We start from the raw sequence: 14,670 nt of genomic DNA, 5'->3' as shown, positions 1-14,670 counted from the left end.
TTCTTTATCCAACTCTTTCTCCTGCTTTCAGCACGTTTAAGTAAAATCTCTTGATCTATAAATTTATCCCAAGAAGCTTATAATTTACCTTTCTATTTTCCAGCTTTTTCTTCATGTGCTCCACCTCCGATCCAGCCTCCTGGATTTTCGAGAGCGGTTCGGGGAGGTCTGAACTCCTTTGGAAGTAGAACGTCCATCTTCTCGAGGAGCTCTCTCTCCACGGCTCGTCCCCTCGAAAGTCCTGGCCCTCTTGGATGGACCCCCACTGGGGCTCCTTCAAGGGTGAGTTTCAAGACGATGAAAGCCTCTTCTCCCTTCAAGTGCCCTCCTCAGATGCTCCAAGTTGTCACGAGTCCGACGATAATCTCTCTCAATCTTAGACTTTTATTTCTCGAAGGTTCTAATCCACTCCTCAGACCTTCGATCTTCTCGTTGTCCTTGGATTTCAGCTGCTCGAAGGCCTCGATCTTCCTTTCGGCCCGTCCTAGTTCCTCATCCTGATGGAAGATTGACTCTTGGGCCTCTTAGAGAGCCTCCTCAGTAAAGCTGAGTTCTTTGATCAGCTTAGCATTGTTCCTCTGTAGCTGCTTTGATCGATACATTAGTAAGTTGATTTCTTCCTTCTCCATTACCGAAACATCGAGATTGAAACTCGCAGGGCTCGCCAAATATCGGCCCATATGTGCAAGAGATCTTAAAGCATCGGCAAATCGCTTCTCTCCCCTTTGATCGTCGAGGAACAGTCTCTTGACTGACGGTAGGAGATTCCTCAGGTACTTTACTGTGGATTGGAGTTTCTCTCTTATGGATGAAGTCCGAAGCATCGATCTGAAGGATCCACAGGAGAAGTGGATGCAAGAAGGTGCCAAGTAGGAGTCGTTGTCTCCAAAAACCTCCTAGTTTCTGTTGCCATCATTAGATCCTTCTCCGGATTGTCAACCACCTTCTCCATCTGGATATCTCAGCTAGATCCTCTTTGAAGCGTCCCACGACACTCGTCTCCAATGCTGTCTCTAATGGTGCCCCGTCAACCAGAACTTTTCCTAGCGAATCTTGCACCACAGCTTCCGATGATGAGGATGTGGGCTCGACGGCAGGAGCGACATGATCTTCTTCCTTGATCATTGGATCTGCTTCAGCAACTAGAACCACAATCTGTCTCTTTCGAGCCAGAATCTACTCTAGCCTCTTCACCACTGTAGATCCATCCTACCCCAGGAAGTGATGAGAAATTAACACAAAGCCTCGAGAGGACCGTTGTCTGAGTGGTCCCATCAGTTATGCCCATCCGCATCGGCTGTATCAAGCTGACGTCATGAGCCTTAAATGTGGAAGATAGGCATGAAGGCAGATACGCCCGGCATCGGGTCTAAGGCACTTTTGGAGTACTCCTTTCGTCTGATTCTCAGACTCGAAAGTAGAAGGATAGTGTTATGGAGGATCATGTGAGCACCTCAGATTGGCACTGCATCGCAAGGTATTTCAGGCTCTCGGATCATCAATATGACCGTTGATTGTCGTATGAGCTGAGGAGTCAGTCTTCCTACTGAGCTGAGGCGTCCACGAAATTCGACCTATGCATGAGCTGCTTCGGCCGATTTATCCCTTTATTGTGTGCAACAACTGTCCATCTCGAACAGATAATAATCCGGCATAACAATCTCCTGATCTCGCAGGAGCAATCAAGAGCTGAATTATCTCTCCCACTATAGCAATTTCAACAGTCCGACAATCTCGAGATCGCACGATCACATAGCTATGCAATCAGCTGTCTAATATCCTTTTATATAAACAACAAGAGTTCGAAGATCCAAATAAATCAAATCAAATCCCTCTTAGAGAATCAGTTGCTGCTCCTTTGTTCTTTATTTTTTTGACTTGAACGTCGGAGAGTCCTCATCAGAGCTACAGCCTCCAGTTTGAAACTTGTTTTGCAGGTCGCTCCGGCACCAGCATCCCTGCACTAGGATCAGATATTTAATTTTCAATCTCAAATATCCATCTTTCAATCTTGATTGATTTAATCAGTAATAATATATATTATTTTGATGATCATATTTACGTATCTTTCTAGCAGTCGAATAATTGAAAACCTTGTCGGGTCCAGGCAGATCATGCCTCGGATAGGAAACGAACAACGCTTCCGTCACAGCATCATATAGTCTCGACGGATGGCAATTTGGATTACAGCTAGATTTAGAATAGATGGTGCAAGCTGAATCACATAACCAACTACACCTCTAAAGACGGATTGATGTACTGTACCTAAATTCCTGATAGGACAGACTCCACACAGGCTCAGCTGCATATATTGCACTAATGTATTCAGGATATCGTCATAATGGAGGCTGGATTGAGGGATTGCTTTGTGTTGTACTGATGAAGACAGAGAGAGGACCCTGCTGTGATCAGGATAGCCCGGGGCTCAGATAGGTAGGCCCGTGGTACATCCGACGGTGACCGCAGGGACTGTCTAATTGACCATCAGAAGGCATCCGATCACCCACCAGTGATCTCACCTGCAAACAAGGAATCATTTTATTAGAATCCACTGATCAGCCGTCATACGTCACGACAAAGTCACCAAGGCATGTTCTTATCTATCTAATTAATTAATAATTCCAACAGGTGAAGACAACATGTTATTTTCTAATTATGCAATAGAGAAAGAGACCGAGAGAGACCATGCATGTTACCGACCGCATTGGCATCCTTGGCGAGTCGAATTCTCATCCTGGTCGAACCAACCCACTTCGAACGTTAGAATCTTGGAAAGCATCCGCTCCCTCGGTCTCCCATGGCTCCAAAGCTGCAGTGCTGGCCGATATCGACCAAGAAGGAGAAGACTGAGGGCGAGAGGAAGAAGAGAGAATAAGTCCGCGTCTTCGACTTGATCTCATCGTGATCATCCAAGAAATATGCCGATATCATGGTCCCAATAGCAAATGCATAGAGTGGCTGCATTACCCGGGAGGGAACCCATCGCACTCAAACTGCCCAACATTGCCAGCTTCCACTGAGCTGGGCCATCTGGTGCATTCATCATCAACGAGGACCAATTCGATAGTGAAGGCACTGGTGGTGCTGCTTCACTGAATTCTGGAGGAAAAGAGAAAGGAATCCAAAAAAGGATATTCGAGTGGTGTGTTTGGCCTCCATGCATGTACGCATGCATATCCAAAGGAACTAGAGAGGAAGCAGTCACCTTGCCGATGTTGTCGGTGAATTGAGAAAGGTCACGGGAAGAGAAGAGGGACCAGAGCCGGAATTAATTGTGGAAGAACTTGTTGGTGATAAGAAGTGTTGGGGAATACCCACCGACCGACTTACGGTCGAAGGGGCCGACCCCGACGGCCGACCGACCGACTGGCCGACTCCGACTGACCGACCCCGACGGCCGACCCCGACGGCCGACCGACCGACTGGCCGACCCCGACGGACGACTCCGACGGCCGACCGACCGACTGGCCGACCCCGACGGACAACTCCGACTGGCCGACCCCGACGGCCGACCGACCGACTGGCCGACTCCGACTGGCCGACCCCGACGGCCGACCCTGACTGGCCGACCGACCGATTGGCCGACTCCGACGGCCGACCGACCGACTGGCCGACCCCGACTGGCCGACTCCGACCGACCGACTGGCCGACTCCGGCCAGGAAGTCTGATGGCCGACTCTCGCAACATGATGCTCGCCGACCAATGGAGGGGCCCGACACCACTCAGCTGGCTACCGACTTTGGGTCGGTCGGCTCCTCCAACCACCGTACAGCCGCCAGACGTTGTCAGCTCTGACACGGACATGCGGCGCAGTTACCTAGGGACATGGTCCCGTCGAGAGCCGGGTCAACCCTGGTGATTGGACGGCCACACGGCGACATGACGTTTTTACGGCGGCTCTGACAGTCCACAGTGAGTTGACAGTTCCTCACTTGTCCGCGCCATTAATGATGGCGCCATACTGTGCTCCACTATATAAACCGGGGAAGGCAACAGTGCAAAGGGGTCGATCCGCCCTTCTCTCCCACATACGCAGGCTCGCTCCTCTTTCTCTCTCTCCCTCTCAGAGCTCTCTGTCTGCATTTTACTGTTGCCCAGTCACCTCTCTGACTTGACCGTCGGAGGGTCCCCGCCGGAGCCGCCTCCGGTCAGTGCGGACTTCCTTTTGCAGGTGCACGCTTCCCGGCGATCGGGCGACGAGGCGATTGGCCGCAACAGATTGGCGCGCCAGGTAGGGGTCAGCATGACTAGGACAAGAGCTCAACGATCGAGAGTCACGAGGTCGGCCAGGCGCTCTTCCCGCCGGAAAGAGGCCTCTCCACCACCACCGGCGGCGGAGCCTAGCTCTCCGCGCCCTGCAGTGACCACGGAGGCCCAGATTGCGGCCATCGTACGGCAGATGACCGTACTGACCGACGCAGTCAAAAGCCTTAAGAAGCAACCGGCGGCCCGACCTATGCCCTCCAGGAGCAGCCGCCGCCGACCGCGCCGATCCCTGTCACCTCCATGCGAGCGCTCCCAACAGCGCTCCCGCGGAGAGGAGGAGGGACGACTACGGCGCGACGACCGACGGTCCCAGCGGCCCTCTCCCTCCCCGTTGGAACGGGCGAGGAAGGAAAAGCGGCCGCGCACACCGTCGGCCTCTCTTTCAGAATCCTCCGGAGGCTCCACTCCCGGGGTCTCCCAGCATCGACGAGCGGACGACTACGAGCGACGGTTCGAGGAGATCGACCGCCGGCTCGCCCAACTGCAGATGGACGGCCAGAAGTCTTCGAACGACGTCGACTTCCAGACCGCCCAGCCTCTCTCTCGACTGGTCCTCGATGAGCCGATTCCCAGTCGGTTCAAAATGCCGAACGTGGAGCCATACGATGGCTCCACCGACCCGGTCGACCACCTCGAGAGCTATAAAGCTCTCATGACGATTCAAGGGGCAACCGACGCTCTTTTTTGCATCGGCTTCCCCGCCACACTTCGCAAGGCTGCCAGGGCCTGGTACTCCGGTCTCCGATCGGGAAGTATCCATTCCTTCGGGCAGCTCGAGCACTCGTTCGTGGCCCATTTCAGCACCAGCCGAAAGCCGCCGCGAACGTCGGACAGCCTTTTCTCCCTCAAGCAGGGAGAAAACGAGACGCTCCGACACTTCGTGGCGCGATTCAACGCGGCCACGCTCGAGGTCTGGGACCTCAACGAAGACATGGCAATCTCAGCCATGAAGTGGGGGCTGAGGGCATCCCGATTCACCTACTCTCTGGACAAGACCCTCCCCCGAACTTATGCCGAGCTACTGGAGCGCGCATATAAGTATATGCGTGCGGATGAAGGGGCATCCGACCGACGTTTGGCCGAACCCAGAGGCCCGAAGGAGAAGCGGAGGAAAGGTCGGGAACCCGCCGAACCAAGCAGGCTCCCGACCGATAGTCGGGTCTCGCCACCCCGACGAATCCAAAAGTCACCCTGACGATGGGGTCCGAGACCGACGCATCGCAGGTATGACTCCTACGCCCCTCTCCCCGCTCCTCGTGCGCAGATCCTGACAGAGATCGAAGGAGCGGAGAATCTACGACGGCCTCGGCCTCTGAAGGCAAAAGGCTCCGACTAACATGGCCGATCGTCGATCGCCGAATCAACGGCTCGATCATCGATCGCCGAAATCGACGGCCTCGGCCTCTGAAGGCAAAAGGCTTCGACCAACACGGTCGATCGTCGATCGCCGAATCAACGGCTCGATCATCGATCGCCGAACCGACGGCCTCGCCTCTGAAGGCAAAAGGCTTCGACCAACACGGTCGATCGTCGATCGCCGAATCAACGGCTGGATCATCGATCGCCGAAATCGACGGCCTCGGCCTCTGAAGGCAAAAGGCTCCGACCAACATGGCCGATCGTCGATCGTCGAATCAACGGCTCGATCATCGATCGCCGAAATCGACGGCCTCGGCCTCTGAAGGCAAAAGGCTCCGACCAACAGGCCGATCGTCGATCGCCGAATCAACGGCTCGATCACTGATCGCCGAACCGACGGCCTCGCCTCTGAAGGCAAAAGGCTTCGACCAACACGGTCGATCGTCGATCGCCGAATCAACGGCTGGATCATCGATCGCCGAAATCGACGGCCTCGGCCTCTGAAGGCAAAAGGCTCCGACCAACATGGCCGATCGTCGATCGTCGAATCAACGGCTCGATCATCGATCGCCGAAATCGACGGCCTCGGCCTCTGAAGGCAAAAGGCTCCGACCAACACGGCCGATCGTCGATCGCCGAATCAACGGCTCGATCACTGATCGCCGAACCGACGGCCTCGCCTCTGAAGGCAAAAGGCTTCGACCAACACGGTCGATCGTCGATCGCCGAATCAACGGCTGGATCATCGATCGCCGAAATCGACGGCCTCGGCCTCTGAAGGCAAAAGGCTCCGACCAACAGGCCGATCGTCGATCGCCGAATCAACGGCTCGATCATCGATCGCCGAATCAACGGCTCGATCATCGATCGCCGAAATCGACGGCCTCGGCCTCTGAAGGCAAAAGGCTCCGACCAACATGGCCGATCGTCGATCGCCGAATCAACGGCTCGATCATCGATCGCCGAATCAACGGCTCGATCATCGATCGCCGAAATCGACGGCCTCGGCCTCTGAAGGCAAAAGGCTTCGACCAACACGGTCGATCGTCGATCGCCGAATCAACGGCTGGATCATCGATCGCCGAAATCGACGGCCTCGGCCTCTGAAGGCAAAAGGCTCCGACCAACATGGCCGATCGTCGATCGTCGAATCAACGGCTCGATCATCGATCGCCGAAATCGACGGCCTCGGCCTCTGAAGGCAAAAGGCTCCGACCAACATGGCCGATCGTCGATCGCCGAATCAACGACTCGATCATCGATCGTCGAACCGACGGCCTCGGCCTCTGAAGGCAAAGGGCTTCGACTAATGCGGCTGGCTAACTTGCCGACTTAGCTTCGACTAAGAAGGGCAAAACGCCAAGATGACCGCAGTCGCATTCGCGACATACCGATCTGGTCACGACCGATCGAAGGATATTCGGCTTGCCACCGTTTATCATACATCCCGACGCATACGTCCGACCAAGGGCTGGACAATGGATATTCGACTTGCCATCGTTATCCTATCCGAATACGTCGGATGCTACTCGACTATCAGATTCTGCAGAATGATCGTGTCGACGAGCAACGTTCGGAGGTTGGCCGACCTCCGACCCGACGTGCATGCTCGACCTACAGTCGGGACGATCGATATTGGATCGTTCGTTGATATGATCGCCAGAGTCGGGGCAGGAAAAGATGGAACACCACTCCTTTCGTCCGAAGCCGTCGCCCACGTGTTCACGCGAGCCAACACGACATCGGGCTCAGGAGTGGAGGGGGGCAACTGTTGGGGAATACCCACCGACCGACTTACAGTCGAAGGGGCCGACCCGACCGACCGACTGGCCGACTCCGACTGACCGACCCCGACGGCCGACCGACCGACTGGCCGACCCCGACGGACGACTCCGACGGCCGACCGACCGACTGGCCGATCCCGACGGACGACTCCGACTGGCCGACCCCGACTGGCCGACCCCGACGGCCGACCGACCGACTGGCCGACTCCGACTGGCCGACCCCGACGGCCGACCCTGACTGGCCGACCGACCGATTGGCCGACTCCGACGGCCGACCGACCGACTGGCCGACCCCGACTGGCCGACTCCGACCGACCGACTGGCCGACTCCGGCCAGGAAGTCTGATGGCCGACTCTCGCAACATGATGCTCGCCGACCAATGGAGGGGCCCGACACCACTCAGCTGGCTACCGACTTTGGGTCGGTCGGCTCCTCCAACCACCGTACAGCCGCCAGACGTTGTCAGCTCTGACACGGACATGCGGCGCAGTTACCTAGGGACATGGTCCCGCCGAGAGCCGGCTCAACCCTGGTGATTGGACGGCCACACGGCGACATGACGTTTTTACGGCGGCTCTGACAGTCCACAGTGAGTTGACAGTTCCTCACTTATCCGCGCCATTAATGATGGCGCCATACTGTGCTCCACTATATAAACCGGGGAGGGCAACAGTGCAAAGGGGTCGATCCGCCCTTCTCTCCCACATACGCAGGCTCGCTCCTCTTTCTCTCTCTCCCTCTCAGAGCTCTCTGTCTGCATTTTACTGTTGCCCAGTCACCTCTCTGACTTGACCGTCGGAGGGTCCCCGCCGGAGCCGCCTCCGGTCAGTGCGGACTTCCTTTTGCAGATACACGCTTCCCGACGATCGGGCGACGAGGCGATTGGTCGCAACAAGAAGCATGATGGGCACCGAAAGGCCGTCACTGATCGATGGCACTGAGGAATCCCAGGGCCATCATGAGCCACATATATGTCCAGGTTGTCAGCATGCATGAAGACTGTCTGGAGAGAAGAGGAAGAGGAGGAGGAGGGCGCTCTCTCTGCTACTCCCGATACCCTCCCACTCCCCTCTCCATCTTTCTTACCGCTCCCACTCACCCCTCTCCATCGCCCTTACGGCTCCCATCTCTCAGGACCTCGCACCTTTGTACTGTTGATTAATTTCAAATCATCGGCGCGCAGTGTCTGTACAGCCGTGCATAAATGAAGACCCCCCTCCGTGCACAGCTGTGCATGCACGGATCGTCGCCACATCAGCCACCTCAAAAATGGAAATCTCGTTCATATATATATATATATATATATATATATATATATATATATATATATAATATTATTAAACACACACAATCCAACTATACTATTTTTGGATGAGGCGACAAGTATAGCAAATAGCCAATTAAAGACGAGATTATTGGTTAGGTTTGTTCTATCCAATAAAAAATTATCATATTATTTATTATTAAAAAAAATTATTATTATTTAAATTTGATTGAAAATTTTGAATTGAATAAATTGCTATTTTGAAAGAAAAAGATTTACTTATCTGAGATGATAAAATAATTTTTTATAGGATGGTCTAAAATACAAATGATTCTAACCAATCGCATTAGAGAGGATGATGGAGCGGAGGACTAGCACGATGGTGGCTCACTGGTTGAGCAATATACAGCATTATGATCTTTGTGGTTGTTAGACCTACACATTGGATAGGTCAAGCTGGCTTCGAGAAGGCTTGGCTCTGGATATAACTAAAATTTATAAAATCCAGCTCCACTTCATGCTTATTTCTTGGATTTGAGCTCAGTGCTTACTCAGAGTTGGGACTAGATCTTGAGTTTCCTTATTTTTTATTTAAGAATATAAAATATGGAAGAAAAGAGAGGAGAAATGTGGGGCATAGAGATAGATAGAGAGAGAAGGAGAGGGATGGGGGCCTTGGAGGGAGGAGGAGGAGATTGGAGGAAGGAGGACCGAGCTCAAGCTGAGCTGGTCAAAATCACGATCCAGCCTGTTTAACAGGCAGGCTTCATTTTAAAGTCAAGCCCGGCCCGTTGAGCTTAAAATGCAGCCCTAGGCCTATCTGAAATGCTTTGGGCTTGAGTAGGCTCCATTACCACGTTAACCTCGTTCGAGAACCACAGAGTCTGATTTCCACGAATTCGTTACCATAATAACTACAGGTCAGCTTGTGTATGGAGCTTGTCCCAGGACTTCTTTTAAAAAAAAAAAGAAAAAAGAAAAAGCTTTGCCTTTTCCCCTCCTTCCAGTTATTCACGAACAAATTCTCATTTTCTATTTTTAATAGATAATCGAGCTCGCGAATCACCAGCCTGATGGATCATATATAAACCACCAATATCATTCAACACAGACTAAGAACTCATTAGAAAGAAAAAACGAAAGAGAAAAAGAAACGCACAACAAAAAAGAGGGGAAAAAAAAAAGTCAAATCACAGATATACGTCCGTTCACAGGTCATCAAGTTTCTTAAGCAGAACTAAAACATGTTGAACATGACTCAAACGCTTCATATTATAATTTGATGGTCCAATAGCATCACAAACACGCTGTCCGATCTCAGGCCATATTTGGCCCAATTATCATCCAAGTTGAACACGAGTAATAACTAATAACCATTATAAATGTTTTGCGTTATTTAGGTCCAATAGACTTCACTTGGGATCAGCGAAAAACCTATTGATTGATGGCATGATCTCAGGGGCTTTGTTGCGAACGAACTTTCGGAGACCATGTTCAGCATACTTCTCTCCTTCAGCATAGTTCTCCAGCACTCCTGCAGCCCTGCCTTCCTTGCTGACCCTGGTAAAATCACCATACATACGGGGGCAAATCACTATACATACATTAAGAACATAACGATAAGAATTTAAAAAAAAATGTGGCAATAGAGTTTTTCAGATGCATTGCATCAAAGAAAGGCCAAAGTCCAGATGATCAAGACTAGTTGTGCGAATTTTAATGGCAAGTGCACAGAAAGAAAAGCTCACTCATACATCGTGACAGTCTCTTGTATATCCTTCATACATGCACAAAACTAAGGTTTGTGAAAAATATCTCCACATACTATGGAATTCTCTCTAGCTTCATATTTTTACAGCACCAATCATAAATTTTTGAAATTTTGTCTTCACAGATTAACTGTAGTATAGACGAATGAGGCTAAAGGTGGTGAATGTGGTAATGGAGGGATATAAAGAATTTAAAAAAAAAAAAAAAAGTCAAAACCAAAACATCATATAACTAATCATGAAATCACTCTTGGACAAGGAGATATCTATTAAGACCAACAAATAGAACAAACGAACAATAAACTGCATAACATGCAAAAAATGACAGATAAGGCTGCTGATCACGATGTTTCCACGAACAAACAAAATAATGTGAATCATCACAGTAGATGCACTATTAATGTGATGTTTGAGAAGATTCAGCAGAAGAACGTGATCAATGTCATGCCTGCTACCCATCAGTACTGCCAATGGTGAAGCTGCTAGAGATGCTGACGATGATATATAAAACAATTAAATATGACATTCTTCTATTGAGATTTATAAACTTTACTGATAAAATGTGTGTGCATCATCCTGATGAATCCCTATATCCAGATTTCTTGATATTGCAAAGTAAGATTCTCCAATACATATGAGATTTTGACTTGAGGATACATTGGTGCAACACTGGTTTTCTCTGAATTTGACCATAAATATGATCAAATTACCAACCAAGCAGGTATAGGCAGCAAACTATGAAACACCCAGTACATTCAGAATACTGATAAAAATCAGATACAGCAAAATGCGTGTTGTGAACACTTCCTCTTAGCATCTTCCATTTTCTTGATACTAAAATGGCAAAGATACAATTCTAGATACAACTTAGACACGTCTCAAATATTTTTTGGGGTCGTTGGATAATAGATTCAGTCAGGCAAGCAACACTTGCATCCAAAATCCTCGGGACAAACAAAGCTCCCATCATCCTTCATCATCCAGGGTCTAGATGAGAGGTGAAAAGAACCTATAGAACCAGTGTTTTCCATCCATCTGATCTTTCACCAGCCAACTGTTACAGGATTGGCTGGGTCCAAACCAGGAAAATTGGAAAACTTGTTAAAGCCATTGACCGAGCAGTACAACCAATCAAACCACCCAGGGCAACAACTTGACCTCAGTTGGGTCAATCCTGGAAGTGGAAAAAAAAGGGCGAAATCAACAAAAGCACAATATGCCATCTCAAATGAAATGTTAATTGCTTATGGCCATTGGCGGATGCAAGGAGGAAAATATGGGGTCAATCGACCTCATATGTATATATATACTAGACTACTAGTAGAAAAAGCCATATTGACTAGTGGAAAAAGCCAAAATTGACCCCATAATATTAGACACACACACACACACACACACACACACACATATATATATATATATATATATATATATATATATATATATTAGTAGGAAAGGCCCAAATTGACCCCACTAATTTTATGAATTGATTCCATATCTCATGTAAAATTTTAAAGAAATAAAGGATAAAAAAGACTATATCAAAAGAGTAATTATAATATACATTCTTTCTCTTTAATGACTCAAATGTCCTACCTCACTTTTTCTCTCTCTTTCTCTCACATCACTTTGACCTCTCTCCCTCTCTCTCCTCCTTTTTCTTTCTTTATTAATTACTTTTTTATTTATCTTTTAATACCCCATCCAACCCCATCCATCCATCTTTTATATTTAAACCCCATATTAATTTATTTTTTATATCCTAAAAAAATCCCATCAAAAGATAAAAAGAAGTACTTATAACCCACATTCTCTCTCTTTAGTAATTCACATATTCCATCTCTCTCTCCGGCTCTCATGCCACTTTGACCACTCTCCCCCTCTCTCATTCTTTCTCTTTCTTTATTCATCACTTCTATATTTGTCTTTTAATGCCTCACTCCAATCTCATAGTTCTCATTCATCCACCCCTTACATTTAAACTCCACATCAATTTTTTTTTAATATCCTAATCAATCCAAATACAATAAAAAATCATATGTTCTTCTTATCTCTTCTCAACTTCAATTATGTATGTCTCTTTTAGATTCTTTGTTGTTTTGTAATATTTTTTTAGTTTTTTTTTTGTCTTATCTTTTTTCTCATTCATATGAAATATATATGATTAGAATAATTTTTGATTAGTCATTATAATTTTAATATTTAATAATATCTAGTATTTTGTTACGGTGCTCTCTTATAATATTTTATCATAAAGGATATTAACATATCACACATTATCATTTTTATATATTTTATTATTTTTAAAAATAATATTTTATTATTATTTTTTTCTTAGCTCCTCCGCTTCTTTTATTATGTTGACTCCACAAAAGAGAAATTCCTGGATCCGCCACTGCTTATGGCTTCTTCATCCCTCACCACTAATAGATGCCAATGGCTCAGCTTTCATCATCGGCCATCGGGAGAAGGATGCTAGAAATAGCTAGCAGCTCCCCCCTCCTAATGTGGCGTCATTGGCCAATGGAGGAAACAAAGCATGGTTGATAAGCAAACTCCGACAGCCCTCCCCTTCTTCTTATCTCCTTCGGCACCAGAGACAACAAGATTGCCGACAATCAGCAAGATTCAGCACTCCACCATCCCCTATTCTTCTACCCTTTGTTCGTGTCCGTCAACACAGAAGACGACAAGATTGCCATCACCTGGCGAGATCCAACAACCCTCCATCCCTTCTTATTCGTCCCTTGAACAAGGAAAGAAGGGGTAGTAGAGGAAAACAGATGCGAGGTTGTGGAGGTTGGCTCAAAGGGAATAGACGCGACGGTGGTGAAGGAGAGTGGTTGTGATCGAAGGCATACAGAAGAAATAGATGAATAAGGATTTCAATTATAAACAGGAGATCAAGATTGAATTGATGATTCGTAAACCTAAACCCTCTTCGATATCAAACTACTACGAATTGCTGATAACTACTAAGAAAACCTATGATCATGGATGCGATATGCCGTCGAATTAACGATCCAACCAGTAACTGACCTCACTTCCGGGTTGATGCAAATGTTTCGGACCAACTGGAAGCCGCAGATCCCCACAGCCACCCCGACCGCCGCAAAGAGGGGATAGACCTAGTAACAATATTTAAAAAAAAAAAAAAACGCATAAATCATCCTGTGGAGGAAAGGAAACAGGAAAAAAAAAAAATGAAAGATGGTAGGGTCGATCGTCAGGTCCCAGTTCATGAATGATGAGGAAAGAGAAAAGGAGATCCAAAGGGGGAAACAGGAGAAGAGAAGTGTGTTTGTGAGAGAGAGAAAGGGAGGGGGATGAGGCATACCTCGGGCCTCAGCCAGCGGTTAACGGTGGAAGAAGCCATGCGAAGCTACGGGCGACGGAAAGAGGAACGGAAGCCGACGATGGAGCGAACAAAATGGAATGCTGGTAGACGGGAGGAAGACCGCCTTCAGACTTCAGCGGTCCTTTTCTATTGGGGCTCCTTTTCCATTGGGGCTTTTTGCAAGAGACCACGCCGATTAGGTAACGTATTTAATAAGACTCAGCCCCCTACCTTATTGACCATTTGAAGATTACCAGTATGCACCCCATCGTCGTGATCCAACGCGTGGACTCGTTCACGGAAAATATAGGGAATAGGCAGTTTTTTTTAAAGTGGAGAGAGAATCTTTTATTTGATTGAAATTTAAAAAAAAAGAAAGAATAAAATATTTTTTTATGGAAGAATATGTTTTATATTTTATAAAAAATGAAAATTTATAAAAATTTATTAAAAATGATGAAAATTGATGATATTTTTTTTAAAAAATATTATTTTAAATTTATAATTAAAATTTTATAAATATTAATACATAGTTAGGATGAAATACTAAATAGTAATATATATCAAAATCTCTACAGTAATATTACCATAACATTTATATGAATATAATATAATATAAATATATAATATTTATTATATTTTATTATTATTTTAATATTTATACTAATATAAATTAGTTGATATTAATATAGTATTTATATTAATATAATATTAAATTTATATCTGTATTAATAAATTTATTATATTAAAATATTATTATTATATTAATATATTAGTATTATATTAATATAATAAATTATTATGATCTAATGTAATATAAATATAAATATAAATATAATATTTTTATTTATATAAAATTTAGGAGTAAAAATATATGATTTTATATTTA

The 14,670-nt window shown here is 47.1% G+C and overlaps 1 protein-coding gene across 1 annotated transcript; it reads right to left on the bottom strand.

The window, feature by feature from the left end:
- Nucleotides 1-9,920: 9,920 nt before the first annotated feature.
- Nucleotides 9,921-14,140, bottom strand: LOC105050689 (uncharacterized). Its single transcript, XM_010930800.4, has 3 exons — nucleotides 13,782-14,140; nucleotides 13,484-13,572; nucleotides 9,921-10,235 (listed from the first exon to the last, which is right to left on the bottom strand). Exons 1-3 carry the CDS (start codon nucleotides 13,818-13,820, stop codon nucleotides 10,088-10,090), a joined length of 276 nt encoding a protein of 91 aa, XP_010929102.1. The 5' UTR covers nucleotides 13,821-14,140; the 3' UTR covers nucleotides 9,921-10,087.
- Between the last annotated feature and the right edge of the window lie 530 nt (nucleotides 14,141-14,670).

Source organism: Elaeis guineensis, chromosome 8 (genome assembly GCF_000442705.2).
Source record: "Elaeis guineensis isolate ETL-2024a chromosome 8, EG11, whole genome shotgun sequence".
Classification (NCBI taxonomy): domain Eukaryota; kingdom Viridiplantae; phylum Streptophyta; class Magnoliopsida; order Arecales; family Arecaceae; genus Elaeis; species Elaeis guineensis.
The sequence above is the reverse complement of the archived record's forward strand: the minus strand, read 5'-3'. Positions and strand labels throughout refer to the sequence as shown.